Below are 19,736 nucleotides of genomic sequence, written 5' to 3'. Positions count from 1 at the left end.
GTGAACACATTTAATCTTGCTGTCCTGCTTAATCGAGTCCACTTTCAAAATGTTTTACTGTAATCTTAACACATTTGTTTAATTTAACACGTAGGCTAAAGCAATATTCATATTGTTAGTAGATACATTAATTAATTGTAAACATCTCCCTGTGTTCCTCGATGAAAATGTACTTGTGTGAGCCTCTGTTTTAACTTTGTGTTGAGAGAACACAAACACTTTTCAGATTAGAAAGGTACAGTGCAGTATAATTGAATGGATGATTGTGATTAAACTGATATTTGTGAATGCCACGTGTTATATATAAAATGTATAACACAGAAGCATTAAACAATGAGCAGCTTTGCTCGTGAACGTGTGTGCTGTGGTCATGTTCACCACCATTGTGAGTGTCCTTCACTCACCACGTGTTTGACTCCGCGGTTCCCGTGGGCTCAGTGAGTCAGCGCTGTCCCTTCTCCCGTCCACGCGGGTTTAGGCTGTGTGGCAACTACATCGGAGACAGCGGACTCCGACTTTTAGCGGACGGGATGTTGGGGAGCGAAGGGAGTTTGGAGAAGTTATAGTGAGTAATGTCCTGATGCACACACGCTTATATAAGTACACCTAAACAAATATATACACATATGCGGACACAAAACACAAAGATACTCGGTATAGCATAATAATGTACAGTATTTTAACGTCTATTATAACTTTCTTTTGTGTGCATCAATTAAGTTATTAGCCACACTTATTACAGCACTTTAAACCACTATTAAATCACAAGAGCATTACAATTGTCACGTTACCTACTCTAACCAATGATATTGTTTCAAACTATATTATGCTAATACAGTAGATCATCGATTATCTGGCGGCTTCGGGGGGAAGGGGGTGCCGGATTTTCAAAAACACTCGATAATCGCATCATTGTTTAAAATAGCTTATTTTTGCATTTTCTTGAAAATTATATTTTAAAGTGTTCTGTATATATTTAGTGTTTTAAAATAGTTTGCGATGTGAAAATCTCTTGAAATAAATCTACAAAGAAAAATGTATATCCTGCTGTAAAAAGTTACTGTATTTACTGTACCGCACTCACCACTCTTATATTGAAGACTCCGCAAGGGCTGATGTGCGTACTACGCTCTTGTTCAACAACTTGTATGTGACGTCAACTTGTGTTTGACAACAACTTGTGTTTGACAACAACAACTTGCGTTTGACAATCGCCGGACTGATGCAGCCTTCAGATCGGTGCTCTGGCGAACGCCGAATTGCACACAATTTTCGCCAGATCACACTATGTTTTCTGTTTCTATGACTGTTGTTATTAGTCATGAGACATTTATATATGTGCAGTATTTTCATTGTTTAAGTTGTATGTAGTGTGTAATGTACTGTATAATGTATTTGATCCTGAAATAAAGCATAGCTACTTGTTTTGTCACGTACATGGTGGAGGTCGTCGGAATGGTACAGCCTTTGGAGAGGTTTTACCGGTTTCACCAGATGTTGGAAGCCAGATAGGCACGCTCTGGATATAATCGATGATCATCTGTGTTTAACGTTATAAATTTAAATTAAGAATTTAATATAACGAACGGCTGCAAGCTTGACATTAATTGGCCACCCATACGTTTATATTAATAACACAACAACATGATCCTTATTAAAGCCATAAAGTCACCAATGACTCTTATACGCCGACCCTATACATTTTAACATTATTTTTATCCTTACCCAATATACAGTTTAAACCAGCATTGGCCTCGTAATGGGTAGCGTGGGCTTCTGTGATAATGAGCTGCTTTATAGCTTTCGGATTCTCCAATTTAAATATTCAGATTTTCATTCTGACTGCCTGTATCTACAGTGGCCTTTCATGGACCAACGCAATGTTTAATACAATATATCGCACAGGCAGACCTCGCCGAATGCGAGGTGTTATGTTCCTGGAAAATGCCGTGTTGGACAAAGCCGCATTAAACAAATAATAGACAAGTAGGGTTGCGTTGCTGGGTCCGCAATGATCACTCCCTACCTCTTTGTTTAACTGATTCTACGAGATTTACTCCCTTGTAATTTTATTGAAGGATGTTGAGTGTCTCTCCATTTCTTGTGAGTGTACACTTTTTATTTTCCAATTTCACCCCACTCAGTGCCTCCTTCTCTCCCTGTAGCCTGCAGGGCTGCTCACTGATGGACAAATCGATCCCAGCTCTTCATGACATCGTGATCACCAACAAAGCATTGAGGGTGCTCGGGTACGCTCTGCTACTCGTGTCTCACATGTGCTCTGTTGCTACAGACAAAATAACTTCGATATCCAATTTAAAGCTTTCGTGACTGCAGGGATTCATATTCTTGGTTCATTCGGTAAAGTCACGTACAAGGGAAATAATAAAAATAAGTAAATAAAACATAACAACAAATTGTTATTTTTATTATTTTATTATTTCCCTTCTATGTGACTTTACCGAAAGAACCAAGAATACAACTTATATTCGTTAGTAACACTGTGGCCTTAACAGAACAAATATGGAAAAGGCAACGTTTTGGGCAATGGGCCTCCTGCATATGACGTTTATTTGCTATCAGAGCCATTGTCAGAAGTGGGATTAGTAGTGGATGTATTCCAGTGTATGTAATATTCATTATATCAGATGCAGGCACATGGCCAAACCACTGGGAATGCCCCCGATCTCAAATCTGCAAAGTAAGCAGTATTGACCCTGGATAGTGCTTAGATGGTTGACCACCGCACATAACCACAGGCAGCAGAGCTAAGTTGCGGGCAACAGACTGCGGTGTGCAGCACAATCTACCCTTGAACTATTCTACGATCCTAGATCTGCAGTCCTTCCCATCACAGACCTGCACTGACCTGTGTGATGAAGTATAGTAAAGCAGCTCTCATGGCATGGGGAGACGTTCATCCAGCGTGGTTGTTGTGGGGGCTACGTGGGTCTCGAACTGTGGGGAGCTGCCCGAGTCTCCGTGTGAACCCGCATCAGCGTGAACCTCTCTCTGTGCTGCAGGTTGATGGACAATGACTTAAGTGCGGAGGGGAAGCAGGAGCTGGGGAGCAAATGTCATCACCGAAGAGGCATGCGTATTTATGTTTAAGCTGAGAGGCGACACTGACGCTGCAGCAGACAGAGCTGCCCAACGCATTTCACCTCCACGGCTCCGATTGCCGGCACCGACTCTGAGACGACAATGAGCGGGGGAGCTCTCTGTGAGCTCCACACGGAGCCGATAGGTAAACGCGGCTCCAAAATGCTGATGAGCGTGGTGATTCTGATGTGTAAGTGTATTTAACACGTTCCTTCGGAGTGGGCAGGTAGGAACTTGGTTGGACAGCGCATTTGTACGATCCGTGTCACGCGGCGCAAGCTGCGTGGGGCGGCGCATCACATGGTACTGAACCCGCCCGAAGCGCTCTATGAAATACAAATCGAGGGCGTGGCTATGCACGACAGACAGACAAATAATCCCTGGTGGGTAGTGGGGAACTTGTTCCTACCTGTATGAATGTGGTATATAGAAACGATGTTGGGGGTTGTGGGGGAGGGGTGGCGGGGGGCATGCGGGCGGGGGGGTTTAAATGGTCTGGCAGCTCACCATGGTTTCACTGAGTAGGAAAGTTTTTCATAAATGTGTGTACATAGTGGTGTGTATCACACTCATGCACATATCCTAGTCTATTTATGACCTCAATAGTCACCCTATATCTGTTTAAAATGCATGTATTTTAACTTTCAATTGCGTTATGATCAGTCTAAAAATAATCTTCCAAGTCGACTTTAGCTAGAAGGAATTTATGAGTGATTGTTTGTGCAATGTTGTCGATTTCTTGCATAAAAGTTGTTTTTGCTCTGAATTCTCTTTCATTGTTCTAATTTATTAGTTTTCTATTTTGGTGTCTCAGATTACACTTGCAAATGAACTATCCAGGTTAAAAACCTGGCTAAATAAATACACTTGATATTTCTAATCTTTCCGTATACATATATCTGTATACCAAATAACAGCACTTCAACAGCCTCGGAATGCTTAACGTATCAATAATTCAATTTTAATGTACAATTTTATTGGGAGACTGTCATTGTCTGGGTGTGATCTGGGAATGTTTATTGCTGTTGTTTTACTGCCTTTCCCAAGCTTGGGAATTGATGCAAGTAGAACTTGCATTCTTTTATGTATTTATTTAAGTGACACCATGGTGGTGTGATGCTATCTTCCTCGCCTGGTATGCAAGAGTTCGGGGGTTTGATCCCGACCCTGACACCTGCTGTATAGTTGGAGTGTGCATGTTCTCTCTGTGGACGCTTGTATTTTATCTCTGGGTTCTCCAGATTTTCTCTCCAGATTTAGAAACATCCATTTAGATGATTTTGCTGCTATACATTTTCACGTGATAATCCACTTCCTCGAGCTATTATTTGTGGCCAGCTCGCTTCTGAAAAATTTGATAACAGCTCTGGGCCTTACCTGGTAAGATAAAAAAGAGTTTAGTTTAATTTGTATATTTTTAAGTTATTTGTTCACCTTCACTATACTTTGCACTCTTATCGTGTATTTGTGTTGGTTGTAACTTCCTGTCCTGTCTCTACTGCACTCAATGGATTTTACTCCAGTATAAATATTCAGATTCTGCGATTAGGTGTAGCTTTGTTATTGCATATTCAGTCTTAACTGATACCCATCGCAGTGTGTAAACATCAGCACTGGGGAGACAAAAGGTGGCCGATCGTGGCACTGGCCACACCACACCCTCGTGTGCCATGTCAGCCTGAATAGGTGTTCACTAACTGCACTTTCCCCAACTGCCTGGGTAGGCTACATGGGGGATCTGTGTGTTTCCTTGTGTGTGTGTGTACTGTATATGGGGGATTTGTGTTGTACTTGTGTGTGGGGATAACCGTGGTGTAGGTAGTGATGATGATGAAACACGGGAACAGAGAAGAGACTCCAAGTGACTCCATTCCTGCGTTCTGTGTCAACGCGTTGAGCTTTTGATGCAGGAGGTTTAGGAAATGTCCATTTGGCTCACTCCACTTGCTTCTCTTGCTTGTCAAGCATTCTAACTTCTCTCATGGACTACGTGCTGGAGAATACAAACTCGGTGTAACTCAGAACAGGAGTCTCCTGGTTACTCATGCGGTGTTGCAATGTAAAGGTTTCAATATTATTGATTAGTTTTGATATTGTACCCAATGCTATCATCGACCTTACTAATGGTGTCACGAGACTAATAATATAATCTGTTTGGATATCTCACTGTGCAGTGCAAGCATTTGTGTTCGAGAGCGGCCCACAACAGTGGATTTCACAGAGCAACCAGTCAAATGCCTTCCACTGGCACTCGGTTTCAGACAGACCCATAAACTCACAGATATCCGCAGGCGCACATTGAGATATAGAAACTCATATAGACACAAAAAGACAAACCAAGAAATGTATTCACACTGAGCTAGAGACTTACAGGGATGCATAGACTCACAGAGGTACACAGACACACAGTCTCGCTTTGACAAACACACTCACAGAGACTCATATCAACTCATAGCTATAGACTCACGAAAACGTCCAGAGACTCGTACAGAGAGCAACTCTCCCACTAGCCCCGCCCACTCTACGACTAGGGATGCCCATTCCCTCACTAGACCCGCACACACCCCAACGAGGCCCGCCCACTCCCTCAATTAGCCCAACCAACTTCACGAGCCCAGCCTACTCTTCTAACCCATCCCACTTCACCACTCACCCAGCCCACTCTACCATGAAGATCTGCCAAATTCACAGGTTGCCACGCCCACTATATCACTAATCCCTCCCACTATTATTCCACTCCTAGTAAATGTTCTGATCTTTACCGATCTGGACCACCGTAATTCTCATTGTCTTGGTCTCCCTGAATCAACCCTCACTCTCCTCCACAAATAAAAAATGCTTCCGCACAAGTTATTTTGAATCTCCCATTTATTCTCACACTTTGCCTCTCCTCCTTCAACTCCAATGGCTTCTCGTTCACTACCGCTGTCTTTCAAAAACCTGGTCTTTAAACCTCTCCATGGACTTTCCCTACCTAATTTTGGTTCTCTCATATGCTTCCATGTCCTCTCTCATCCTCTTTGTTCCCAATCTTCTCTGTCTCTCTCTGTCCCTCCTCCTCCGCGCCAAATCTCATTTATGGTCTCTCTACTTAACCTTCTTCCATTCCTCTCTCAAAGCCCCACATCTTCTTCATTGCCCATTCTCTACCTCTTCTCTCCCATTAAGCCACCACTCCTTCTCGTCCCTACTCTTCTCTGATCCCTTTACCGTCTATTGCTGATACACCGCACTAGGTACTCATTGGAGACCTAGGGTTAGCCTAAAACCAGTTTAGTTAATCGGTACTGGTGTTGCCAAGTTCATTGCGCAATACGCGAAACACTATACAATTACCGGATGATACGCATACCCATACGCACACAGGCTTGTGCATGTGTTGGTGGGTTATTAATACAACAGTATGCAGCATGGCGGTCAGTCGGCACCTTCCGCAATGCACGTTTGTTATTCATGATGATGCCGATAATGACAATGCATGCATGGGCAGTCCACTCACATTCATGCATAACCAGGTGCACGTCCACTCCCCTAGTCACCCCTCCACTAATCTCACTCCCCGAGTCACCCCTCCACTCACCTCACCCCCATTCCCCGAGTCACTCTCACCTTGGCTTCTCCACGCTATCGCCAGTCGCCCTGAGGAGGCCCAACTTCGGAGCCTCCCCCAGTGCCATGTTCACTCTCAGCACGAAGATCGTGCAGTGCCACCCCCTCCTCTGCTGCATCCCTCCAACTCTTCCTCCGCCATTGCGAGAATCAGCTCCACGAAGAGACCCACGCTGTCCCCGTCCCTCAATGGACTCGTGTCCTTTGTTGATGAATGCCATTTCATAAAATAATAATACGTAGCCAACCGTGATAATCGGAGGTGCAGGGGAAGGACAACAAACTAAGCACAAAAAGTAGTTCTAAAGAAATTAGTTTTCAATCTAAAAGTAAAAGTGCACAGCTCCAGTGGCTTCCTAATATCATAAGGAAGAGCATTCAAGACGTCTGCAGAAGCGCTTCTGAAAGCGCGATGCAGCGACCGTCTTTGTTCGATGGTTTGCCAGAATTCGCTGTGGGGATGTGGCCAACACCATGCACGCGGCCACCTTTGTCTCTCCCAAGTGCTGATATTTATTATAGACACTGCACCAGGTACTCATTAGAGGGCGAGTCGACCGAGGGAAGGCCCAGGACTGGGTCACATGGACACACACACAGAAAAAGATGCCCTGTGTAAAATACAGAGGCTTCTAAGACAATGGAGGTGTAAGAGGAATACAGCTGTTACATGGATGAAGGTGTATAATAGAGATATTTTTGTTAAGGTTGTGCTGCTCACTTGAAAACAATAACAAAATCCCACCGCTCATTCATCTGTTTCATCTTTGGTTGAAAAACGCGGCGTGAGACCTGCGACATGCGAGTGAGCTCACCCACTCGCTCACAAACCCACAACACTCACCCAGTCAATCAATTCTCACTCACCAGTCTACGGGTCTCTGTGAGTCTACGGGTCTGGTAAGTTTACTGGTCTCTGTGTGAGTCCATGGGTCTCAATGTGAGTTCATGGGTCTGTTATCATCATCTGTGTTCGAGTGAGTTTATGGCTCTCTGTGTAATTGAGTACAACATATCCTTGTTTAACGTGGGGGTTGCGTTGTCGAAAATTGCTGCTTAATTACTTGGTTATTTCGGTAAAGTCACGTAGAAAGAATATAAATTAAATAACAGCATACGACGTTTCGATTGCAACACAAGCAATCGTCATCAGGTACAATGAAATAGCGACACAAAATCTAACCAGAAAAAACTATAGACAGACATATAAGCACAGACATCACCAAGACACACACAGTGGGCAACACAGGTACAGAGAGGGGTGATCGTCTCTGTGGGGTGGCCTTAAATAGACAGGGGGGCGGAGGCAGCGAGAGGGAGGGGTTAGAGACAAAACCTACATGTCAATAAGTGAGCAGGCTTAGGGGGAGAAAGAAACACACTAAAATTAAATAACCTAGCAAAGTATCGAAATGTTATGTAAAACGACACAGAGAGTCGGTCAACACACAATTAACGCATAGCCTGGTCGATTACGTATTTCAAAGATTGCTAAGTTAGAACTTAAGTGTGAAAATTTCAAAGAAAGACAAAACATAAAAACAAGAGGAACGGAGACACAGACAGAGCAGAACCTAAGAACGACAAAAAACGAGTGTAGACAGAAAAAATTACACTAAATAAACAGGCAGAGAGAGAGAATAAAAACCCAGAGAGAGAGAAAAAAGGTAAACTTGGAACTTCCCCGTAGAAGTACCTGTGTTGCCCACTGTGTGTGTCTTGGTGATGTCTGTGCTTATATGTCTGTCTATAGTTTTTTCTGGTTAGATTTTGTGTCGCTATTTCATTGTACCTGATGATGATTGCTTGTGTTGCAATCGAAACGTCGTATGCTGTTATTTAATTTATTATTTTTTCTTTATACGTGACTTTACCGAAAGAACCAAGTAATGATTCCTACAGTCACGAAAGCTCCAAAGTTAAGATTGCTGCTTAAAGCAATTTTATGTGAAGCAGAACATTTTTCTACAAGGAATAACGGTAAAGGGGGAGGCTCCGTTTCAGTACAAACTTGTATTATTGTCTTAACTTGAGAGTACAGTACACTGTTTTCTATGTTCATTTTAAATGTAATGTGTATATGTAGAAGATCTCTTTTATAATCTTTAATTATACTGGAGGAATCTAAAAAGCGCTTTTTCACAGATTTTCAGTCAGGATGGTACAGAAAGTTACAAGAACAAACGATGCAAAAACACAATCGGAGTGCAAAGTATAGGTAAAGCCATCTAAGCTATTAGCTTCTTTTTCAGAAGCGACATGGCCACAAATGATAGCTCAATGAAGTGGCTTATGACGTGGAAATTTATAGCAGCAAAATAACCTAAATAATTGCGTGACAGTGAAAGGGAGATATGGCGAGTGAAAACTATAAGGGAGTGAGTGAGATGACACTACACGCACAAAGATGCTGGAACAAAGGCTGAGGAAGAGGATGGCACACCATGTAACACAGCGCGCATCAGTACAGCATCAGCTCCCAGCATCACAGAACAACGCTGCCAACACCCACACCACTCATAAGAGCAGTCCGTCATGTGCTACTTGAGTTATAGTGAGTGTGGTGTGCGCTATGCGAAACACATTACATAAAAGACGAGGATGTACTGCATATGGTTCTCTGTGTGAGTGAGTCTATGTCTCTCTGTGTGAGTCTGTGCGAGTGACTCTGGTTCTCTGTGTGAGTGAGTCTGTCTCTCCATGTGAGTGAGTCTACGGCTCTGTGTCAGTCATACTTTGGCTCTCTGTGCGAGTGTACTCTGTGAGTGAGTCTATGGCTCTCTGTGGGAGTAAGTGGGTCTCTAAGGCCACCCCCCCCCTTCTTGCTCCCTGCCCAGTGCGTCCACCTGGTTGAGCTGCAGGAGTCTATTGTCCACCGCTCCAGACCGCACAGATATCCAGACGTCCACCTCCAGCACAGACACCAGCAGATTCTTAAACCTGGTGGTGTAAGTAAGGACACGAGAGGAGTAATAGTCAACCACCATTACCACCATCAATACCACCATTACAACCACCACAACCGCCACAACGATCACTATCAATATCAACATTACAATTCTCATACTCTTTGGTTATTTCGGTAAAGTCACATAGGTAGAAAAAATAATAGATCACGACGTTTCGATCGCAACACAAGTAACCATCATCAGGTGAAAAAATATAGCGAGAAAGCTGCTGAAACACGAAGTTATATAGGCTTGAGATAAGCTCAGCTCAAGAGTAAGTGGGCAGGGCTAGAGGGGGGATTTGAATGTAAATACAACACCACATCGTGGAAAAGGAAAGAGACAGACACCTTCTTGGTTCTTTCGGTAAAGTCACGTAGAAGGGAAGTAATAAAATAATAAAAATAAAACATAATAAAACAATTCTCATGACGTTTCGGCCACAACGCAAGCAGCCGTCCTCAGGCGAAGAATGAAGCACCTCCAAGCTTGGAGCGTATATTTAAGCTGGGTTAGAGGGGGGGAGGTGGGAAGAAGAGCGCCTAAACAAAATAATTTGCATATCAAGAGGAATTCAGCATATGGAAAATGCGTAGGTGGTGGGCGGGGGGGGTTCCAAATCAATACTATGCCCGTGCATTATGCAGGATTAGCAGCATCAAAGGGGGGGGGAGGGGGGTAGCATTAACAAAGGAAAGGAATGTTAATAGTATGTAGCTGCAGTTACTAAACAACCACGTAAAAAACTAAAGTAAAAAACTGCATAACAAACTAAAGTATAAACTACATAGCATCATCAGTATACTTACTATACTATACAATAAGCTGAGTTACTAACAGTAAGTAATACATAAAAAATTCTACGTTGTAAAAAATTATATAATATGCTTCCATCTAAACTTTATTCTCTTACATCACACGCGTCTATACCGTACTATATACTGCCATAGGCAACCCCAACATTAAATTACATACTGTATTGCTATAAACCACCCTATACCTTATACATTTTAATATAACACTATGTATTATTCTACCCACCCTAATGTGTATCAAAATGGTTTATTACGTCCTTCCAGTGATTGCTAAGCCAGAATCCATCTTCTCGGTTAAAATTGTCTCTGTGTTTGTATATGTGGATCGCCTCATGAACGAATCTCTCATGATAGCCAGATGGCTTGCAGAGAACCTCTGTCTTGGAGAAGTCAATGTCATGTGAGCCCACTGAGTTGTAACAGTGATCTGCCACGGCTGAGGTGTTTGTCCTACCGTGTTTCAGGTCAGCTTTATGTTCACGGATGCGGTCAGAGACATGTCGTTTGGTTTCCCCAATGTAACTGCTACCACAGAGGCAACTTAGTTTGTAGACACCAGGGTACTGTATGTCTGGAACCACATCTTTTACAGACGGTACCAGATCACGGATTTTATGTACTGTGTTGAATCGGACCTGGATCTTGTGTTTAATCAGGATTTTGGAGATCTTTTTTGTGACCCCAGCAATGTAGGGTAAGGTGATGGTCTTGAAAGGCTCCTCAACAGGATCCTTCTTGGTGGTTGGAGTGATGGCTTTGCGGATTGTGTAGTCGGAGTAACCATTAGCCTTAAGAGCTTGGCGTACGTGTTTGAGTTCACTGGAAATGTGTTCATGGTCGGAGATGCATTGGGCTCTATGATATAGAGTCTTGATGAGGGAATTCTTCTGGGATGGATGGTGGTGGGAATCCGGTTTTAGATAAGCATCCGTGTGGGTGGCTTTCCTGTAGACAGAGTGGCTCATTGAACCATCAGGTCTCCTTTTGATTAGGACATCCAAAAAGGGTAGCTTGCCATCATTTTCGACTTCCATGGTGAATCTGATGGCTGGGTGTATGGAATTGATGTGGTCGAGAAATTGGTCTAGAGCAGGCCGGCCATGTGGCCAGATGACAAAAGTGTCGTCTACGTACCTCTTCCATAAGGTCGGGCGTAGAGTGGCAGCCTGGATGGCGTCCGTCTCAAATTTTTCCATGAAGATGTTGGCTACAACCGGAGATAGGGGGGAGCCCATTGGGGTGCCCTCAATTTGCTTGTAGAAGGTTCCATTCCAGGTGAAGTATGTATTGGTTAAGCAGTGTCTCACCAGGGGGGGTACCCCAGCATTCAGTCCTTGATGAACCAAGTCTTCAATGATTGCGATGGTGTCAGGCACAGGCACCTTGGTGAACAAGGAAACCACATCAAAACTGACAAGCAGGTCGTCTGGGGACAGGGCAATCCCCTTGATTGTCGATACCAGGTCAGTAGAGTTTAGTACTGCAGAGGTGGTTTTTCCAGTGAAAGGCCGTAGGATTTCGGACAAAAAACGAGCCAGTTTGTAAGTGGGGGAGTTGATAGTAGAGACAATGGGACGAAGAGGTGTATCTTCTTTATGTATCTTTGGCAAGCCGTACAATCTTGGTGGGCTGGCTGCAGAAGGTTTCAACGAGAACTGTTTGGTCTGATCAATTAATGCGGTTGAAGCAGAAATGATGTTGTTGGTTTTGGAGACGAGGCTGTTGGTGGGGTCTCTTTTTATTTTTGTATAGCTGCCATCGTTGAGTAGTTCTTGAATTTTGTTGTTGTATTCTATTTTGTCCATGATGACAGTGGCATTGCCTTTGTCGGCTGAGAGGATGACAATGTCATCCCTCTTTTTTAATTGAGCTAATTCAAAACGCTCATCTTTGCTGATGTTGCTAGCTGGCATCTTAGCGTTTTTGAGGGTTACAGAGATTTCAGATCTTGCTACGTCTGCAGCGATGTGACTCAAGCCCTTGAGAGCTACATCTACTCGAGCAATTATATCATTAACTGGTATGTGTCTAGGTGTGACTGCAAAGTTTAGTCCTTTAGCTAAAACGGATTTCAAACCTTCAGAAATAGGACTGTTACTGCGATTAATTACGACTTTGTTAACATCTAGCTTTTCAATGTGTGGGTCCGGTTTCTTGTTTGAGAGGCGATTGAATTTGGAAATCAAGTTGTCCTTACATTTAGTCGACATAGCGGCAGCTGAAGAGGCAGTCATTTTTTTCCACATGTTCCCAATCCGATGTGGACATTGTTGCACTCAAAGATAAGTGTGATTTGTAGAGTGTCTTGTCTAACTGATCTAGTTCGGTGCGCGTGAGTCTGATTTTCTCTGAGATAAGAGCTAAGCTAGTTCTAGACAGAATTCGTTTCGCATTAGAAGAAGTTACAGCAGCAGATGTTAGTGTAAATGCGTTTGGTATTACCTTAGAGTCGCGGCATCTCTTCAGAAAGGTGAGAGACTCGATTAGCTGAGCCTTCTTATCCCGGAGCTTGTTGAAGGATCTCAAAGTTATGTGGAAACCCTCCCCGTAGAGGCGGTTAAATTTCGATTTAAAGCTTTCGTGACTGCAGGGATTCATCTTCTTGGTTCTTTCGGTAAAGTCACGTAGAAGGGAAGTAATAAAATAATAAAAATAAAACATAATAAAACAATTCTCACGACGTTTCGGCCACAACGCAAGCAGCCGTCCTCAGGCGAAGAATGAAGCACCTCCAAGCTTGGAGCGTATATTTAAGCTGGGTTAGAGGGGGGGAGGTGGGAAGAAGAGCGCCTAAACACAGACACATCCACACGCAGAGAGAGGCACACACAGAGACACACACGAGAGAGAGACGCATATAGAGAGACACACACACCGACAGAGACACCCACACAGAGAGACGCAGAGAGAGATAGACACACAGAGAGAATGACAAATAGAGAGAACCACAGAGAGAGACACACATATGTTTCTGCAATACAATGATAAGAACTGCAAAAATTATATATAAATTACTTGTCTTATGAAATTAAGGCAATGCATTTGAAAATGGTCCCCCATGGGTGTCTTAAAAATACCTGCTCGAATTACATAATTGCCCATGAATTAGTATGGCGTGACAATGCCAATTACCAATGTCAAAGGGAATATTCATGAATTGTAAATGTGGGGTAATATCCTCAGAAAAGTATGTATATACATGTAGACTACGTTAAAAAGTAAAATAATCAGGCAACATAATATCACATATGGGTTCAGTTTAAAGTTTACTTATGAAAAATAGTACCGAAATAATTGTGCTCCATAGATTATCTAAATGGTCAAGTTATTCTTTGGTTCTTTTCGGTTAAGTCACGTCTAAAAATAAAATAATAAATCAAAATAAAACAACACATTACGACGTTTCGATTGCAACACAAGCAATCATCATCAGGCATAAAAGAAAATAGCAACAAAAATCTAACTAGAAAACTATAGACCGACATACACGCAGACAGACATCACAACGGCACACATAGAAAGGAGTATACAGGCACACGAAAATTAAATAACCTAGTAAAATATTGAAATGTGATGTAATACAACACAGAGAGTCGGTTAACACACAATTAACGCATGGCCTGGTTGACTACGTGTTTCAAAATTTGCTAAGTTAGAATTTTAAGTGTGAGCAACAATTATCTAACTAGAAAACTATAGACAGACATACAAGCAGACAGACATCACAACGGCACACAGAGAGAGGACACAAATCGGCTGTGTGAGCAACAAACATCTAACTAGAAAACTATAGACAGACATACAAGCAGACAGATATCACAACGGCACACAGAGAGAGGACACAAATCGGCACAAAGAGATGGTCGTTTCTGTGACGGTCCCTTAAATATAGAGAGGAGGGGGAGGGGACGGGGGGAGGGAGAGGGCAGGGAGATCAATGAGTTCACGCCAACGTACTACCATTGTAAGTGAGATGATAGACGCGGCACGGGAGGCAAACCTGAAAATTAGGACAAACGCGGCACGGGAGGCAAGCCAGAAAATTAGGAGACAAGCACACGAAAATTAAATAACCTAGTAAATTATCGAAATGTGATGTAATACAACACAGAAAGTCGGTTAACACACAATTAACGAATAGCCTGGTTTATTACGTGTTTCAAAATTTGCTAAGTTAGAATTTTAAGTGTGAAATTTCAAGGAAAGGACACAGGCAGAGAGAACAAATAGCCAGAAAGAAAAAAGGATAAGTTTAAAACTTCCCCGTAGAAGTGGTTCAATCTTAATTTGGAAGCTTTCGTGACTGCAGGAATTATTCTTTGGTTCTTTTCGGTTAAGTCACGTCTAAAAATAAAATAATAAATCAAAATAAAACAACACATTACGACGTTTCGATTGCAACACAAGCAATCATCATCAGGCATAAAAGAAAATAGCAACAAAAATCTAACTAGAAAACTATAGACCGACATACACGCAGACAGACATCACAACGGCACACATAGAAAGGAGTATACAGGCACACGAAAATTAAATAACCTAGTAAAATATTGAAATGTGATGTAATACAACACAGAGAGTCGGTTAACACACAATTAACGCATGGCCTGGTTGACTACGTGTTTCAAAATTTGCTAAGTTAGAATTTTAAGTGTGAGCAACAATTATCTAACTAGAAAACTATAGACAGACATACAAGCAGACAGACATCACAACGGCACACAGAGAGAGGACACAAATCGGCTGTGTGAGCAACAAACATCTAACTAGAAAACTATAGACAGACATACAAGCAGACAGATATCACAACGGCACACAGAGAGAGGACACAAATCGGCACAAAGAGATGGTCGTTTCTGTGACGGTCCCTTAAATATAGAGAGGAGGGGGAGGGGACGGGGGGAGGGAGAGGGCAGGGAGATCAATGAGTTCACGCCAACGTACTACCATTGTAAGTGAGATGATAGACGCGGCACGGGAGGCAAACCTGAAAATTAGGACAAACGCGGCACGGGAGGCAAGCCAGAAAATTAGGAGACAAGCACACGAAAATTAAATAACCTAGTAAATTATCGAAATGTGATGTAATACAACACAGAAAGTCGGTTAACACACAATTAACGCATAGCCTGGTTTATTACGTGTTTCAAAATTTGCTAAGTTAGAATTTTAAGTGTGAAATTTCAAGGAGAGGACACAGGCAGAGAGAACAAATAGCCAGAAAGAAAAAAGGATAAGTTTAAAACTTCCCCGTAGAAGTGGTTCAATCTTAATTTGGAAGCTTTCGTGACTGCAGGAATTATTCTTTGGTTCTTTTCGGTTAAGTCACGTCTAAAAATAAAATAATAAATCAAAATAAAACAACACATTACGACGTTTCGATTGCAACACAAGCAATCATCATCAGGCATAAAAGAAAATAGCAACAAAAATCTAACTAGAAAACTATAGACCGACATACACGCAGACAGACATCACAACGGCACACATAGAAAGGAGTATACAGGCACACGAAAATTAAATAACCTAGTAAAATATTGAAATGTGATGTAATACAACACAGAGAGTCGGTTAACACACAATTAACGCATGGCCTGGTTGACTACGTGTTTCAAAATTTGCTAAGTTAGAATTTTAAGTGTGAGCAACAATTATCTAACTAGAAAACTATAGACAGACATACAAGCAGACAGACATCACAACGGCACACAGAGAGAGGACACAAATCGGCTGTGTGAGCAACAAACATCTAACTAGAAAACTATAGACAGACATACAAGCAGACAGATATCACAACGGCACACAGAGAGAGGACACAAATCGGCACAAAGAGATGGTCGTTTCTGTGACGGTCCCTTAAATATAGAGAGGAGGGGGAGGGGACGGGGGGAGGGAGAGGGCAGGGAGATCAATGAGTTCACGCCAACGTACTACCATTGTAAGTGAGATGATAGACGCGGCACGGGAGGCAAACCTGAAAATTAGGACAAACGCGGCACGGGAGGCAAGCCAGAAAATTAGGAGACAAGCACACGAAAATTAAATAACCTAGTAAATTATCGAAATGTGATGTAATACAACACAGAAAGTCGGTTAACACACAATTAACGCATAGCCTGGTTTATTACGTGTTTCAAAATTTGATAAGTTAGAATTTTAAGTGTGAAATTTCAAGGAGAGGACACAGGCAGAGAGAACAAATAGCCAGAAAGAAAAAAGGATAAGTTTAAAACTTCCCCGTAGAAGTGGTTCAATCTTAATTTGGAAGCTTTCGTGACTGCAGGAATTATTCTTTGGTTCTTTTCGGTTAAGTCACGTCTAAAAATAAAATAATAAATCAAAATAAAACAACACATTACGACGTTTCGATTGCAACACAAGCAATCATCATCAGGCATAAAAGAAAATAGCAACAAAAATCTAACTAGAAAACTATAGACCGACATACACGCAGACAGACATCACAACGGCACACATAGAAAGGAGTATACAGGCACACGAAAATTAAATAACCTAGTAAAATATTGAAATGTGATGTAATACAACACAGAGAGTCGGTTAACACACAATTAACGCATGGCCTGGTTGACTACGTGTTTCAAAATTTGCTAAGTTAGAATTTTAAGTGTGAGCAACAATTATCTAACTAGAAAACTCCTACGCATTTTCCATATGCTGAATTCCTCTTGATATGCAAATTATTTTGTTTAGGCGCTCTTCTTCCCACCTCCCCCCCCTCTAACCCAGCTTAAATATACGCTCCAAGCTTGGGGTGTTTCATTCTTCGCCTGAGGATGGCTGCTTGCGTTGTGGCCGAAACGTCGTGAGAATTGTTTTATTATGTTTTATTTTTATTATTTTATTACTTCCCTTCTACGTGACTTTACCGAAAGAACCAAGAAGAAGACATTAATTGCAAGATGTTGAGCAAAGGAAATTGTTTGGAAGTTCATCTCACACTAAGTACATTTTACTGTACATCTAAATCTGCATAGTTCAACCTTCTCGATCAGCAAAGACATTTTTTTATCACAAGCAAGGATTTCGGTGTAAAGCAAATTAACCACTGCACACGGTTTTAAAGTTCTCTGCCTCAAAGACAGCACTCTACCAAGTGTAACGACGCAGCTGCGCATGCCGCATGAAAATAGGCGGAATGAGTGAATCTAAGTAGACACTGACCCTGTCAAAGGGGATCCCATGTTTAGAGTATTTGGCTGGTGCTATATATTTCTACATGATTAGCCATTTCGCTGATCTATCATTTGTGGACAGGTCACTTCTGAAAAACAGCCACAGAGCTCACTGGGTCTCACCTGGTAAAAGAAAAAAATAGTTTATAGAGTTCGTTCTGCCTTAACGCGTGTTTTCATAACGCCATTTGGATATAGCACGATTAATGTATTAGGGAACACGTTTCATAACGCGAATGCTAATTGGATATAACGCGATTGAGTCAACAGAACTACGTCGCGCGAGTAGGAATGTGCGGCTGTACGGCTGCCTCGGCACAGCATCACACGAGGCATTGGGATGCTGCTGGATGCTTCCTGATGCTACCCACGCGCCTCAGTCTTTGTTCAGCCGACACACGCATCCCACGTGTCATCACGGACTGTGCTTTACCCTGTATTATTCGTTATAACCAGTGAGTTTACACAACGCGGTGTTCTTCAGCAACGCAACTACCGCGTTATAGAACAATGCAGTAGATATTGTCGCAGTGTGGAAGGAGCAATGAACGTCATCTTGTGGCATGGAAAGGCATCGCAGCCTTGCGAGCAGCCAGAGAGAAACCCTGCACGCACGGCAAAGTTGTGATTGACCGGGGACTATTAGCAAGTGACGCGTAGTAACTAATGGTTACTCTAAATGATGATGTTGACATTGGTTAACGTGCTACAAATATGCTAAACGCACATCGCATTAGCTCTGACAAATAGCGTACGTTTTAAAAAAAAAAGTTATAATCGTTTACAATGGTTAATATGTATATCATGCCAAGTGAGTAATTTGCGGGTGGCTTTCCCAGTGGCAAATGTGGACCCTGACAGCGGCACTCAATGGGCAACTCTTGCGAATGCTCTCAGGGGATCTTTACTCACTCAGCCCCAATCTCCCTCTCGTGAACTCACCACTTACTCACCTCACCCTTCCACTCACTCACCTCCTCACTCATTCTCCATCTCATTAACTTACTCACTTCCCCCTCACCCTGCCATCCACTCCCTCACCCCCATTACCCGGCACTCACCGCCTGTCAGTGACCACCTCTCCCGTGCCTCCAACCACAAACACCTCCACCACCTCCTGCTGCTGTCGCGGTCTCCGCGTGGCGCCGCGTCTCCCCCCCTCCCGCTCCTGGCCCCTCCCCCTCGTCCCCCCTCTGCCCCTCCCCCTCTGCCCCCCGTCCCCCCCCTCTGCCCCCCCGTCCCCCCCCATCTGCTCCCCCCCTCTGCCCCCCCCCATCTGCCCCCCCCCTCTGCCCCCCCGTCTCCCCCCCCTCTGCCCCCCCGTCCCCCCACCCCTCTGCCCCCCCCGTCCCCCCCCCTCCCCCGTCCCCCCCCCCTCTGCCCCCCCCGTCCCCCCCCACCCCCTCTGCCCCCCCCGTCCCCCCCTCTGCCCCCCCCCCCTCTGCCCCCCCCCCCTCTGCCCCCCCCCCCTCTGCCCCCCCCCCCCTCTGCCCCCCCCCCTCTGCCCCCCCCGTCCCCCCCCCCCTCTGCCCCCCCCGTCCCCCCCCACCCCCTCTGCCCCCCCCGTCCCCCCCCACCCCCTCTGCCCCCCCCGTCCCCCCCTCTGCCCCCCCCCCCCTCTGCCCCCCCGTCCCCCCCCCCTCTGCCCCCCCCCCTCTGCCCCCCCCGTCCCCCCCCCCCTCTGCCCCCCCCGTCCCCCCCCCCCCTCTGCCCCCCCCGTCCCCCCCCCCCCTCTGCCCCCCCCGTCCCCCCCCCCCCTCTGCCCCCCCCGTCCCCCCCCCCCCTCTGCCCCCCCCGTCCCCCCCCCCTCTGCCCCCCCCGTCCCCCCCCCCTCTGCCCCCCCCGTCCCCCCCCCCCTCTGCCCCCCCGTCCCCCCCCCCCTCTGCCCCCCCCGTCCCCCCCCCCCTCTGCCCCCCCGCCTCCCACCCTGCGCGGCCCCGCCGCCCATTGCAAGAATGGCAGGAAGCGGACGCGGGGCCTACTGCGCGCCGCCTCTCGCGTGATTGGCTCGCTTCGCGTCACGTGGGGAAGATGGAGGAAGACTAGGGGGAGGTGTGCGGTTAGGGGCG

General features: G+C 44.5%; 1 protein-coding gene and 1 long non-coding RNA gene across 3 annotated transcripts in view; one reads left to right on the top strand and one right to left on the bottom strand.

Annotated features, from left to right (window-relative positions):
- LOC144953615 (ribonuclease inhibitor-like) overlaps positions 1 to 3,540 on the top strand; it is a 41,689-nt gene extending 38,149 nt beyond the window's left edge. The window contains exons 7-9 of the mRNA XM_078884204.1: positions 479 to 565; positions 2,166 to 2,249; positions 3,024 to 3,540. Of these exons, the coding sequence (XP_078740330.1) occupies positions 479 to 565; positions 2,166 to 2,249; positions 3,024 to 3,111 (259 nt within the window). The 3' untranslated portion in view covers positions 3,112 to 3,540. The remainder of the gene's footprint in view (positions 1 to 478; positions 566 to 2,165; positions 2,250 to 3,023) is intronic.
- On the bottom strand, positions 413 to 18,807 carry LOC144953619 (uncharacterized). Of its 2 annotated transcripts, none has more exons than XR_013640861.1 (3): positions 18,729 to 18,807; positions 9,558 to 9,651; positions 413 to 515 (listed from the first exon to the last, which is right to left on the bottom strand). It is a non-coding gene; the product is annotated as an uncharacterized LOC144953619 (long non-coding RNA). The 2 variants fall into 2 exon arrangements; XR_013640860.1 differs by lacking the exon at positions 413 to 515 and adding an exon at positions 6,884 to 6,913.
- Positions 18,808 to 19,736: the final 929 nt, after the last annotated feature.

Source organism: Lampetra fluviatilis, chromosome 79 (assembly GCF_964198595.1).
Source record: "Lampetra fluviatilis chromosome 79, kcLamFluv1.1, whole genome shotgun sequence".
In the NCBI taxonomy this organism is placed as follows: domain Eukaryota; kingdom Metazoa; phylum Chordata; class Hyperoartia; order Petromyzontiformes; family Petromyzontidae; genus Lampetra; species Lampetra fluviatilis.
Note: the sequence above shows the minus strand (reverse complement) of the source record. Positions and strands in the feature narration are given on the sequence as shown.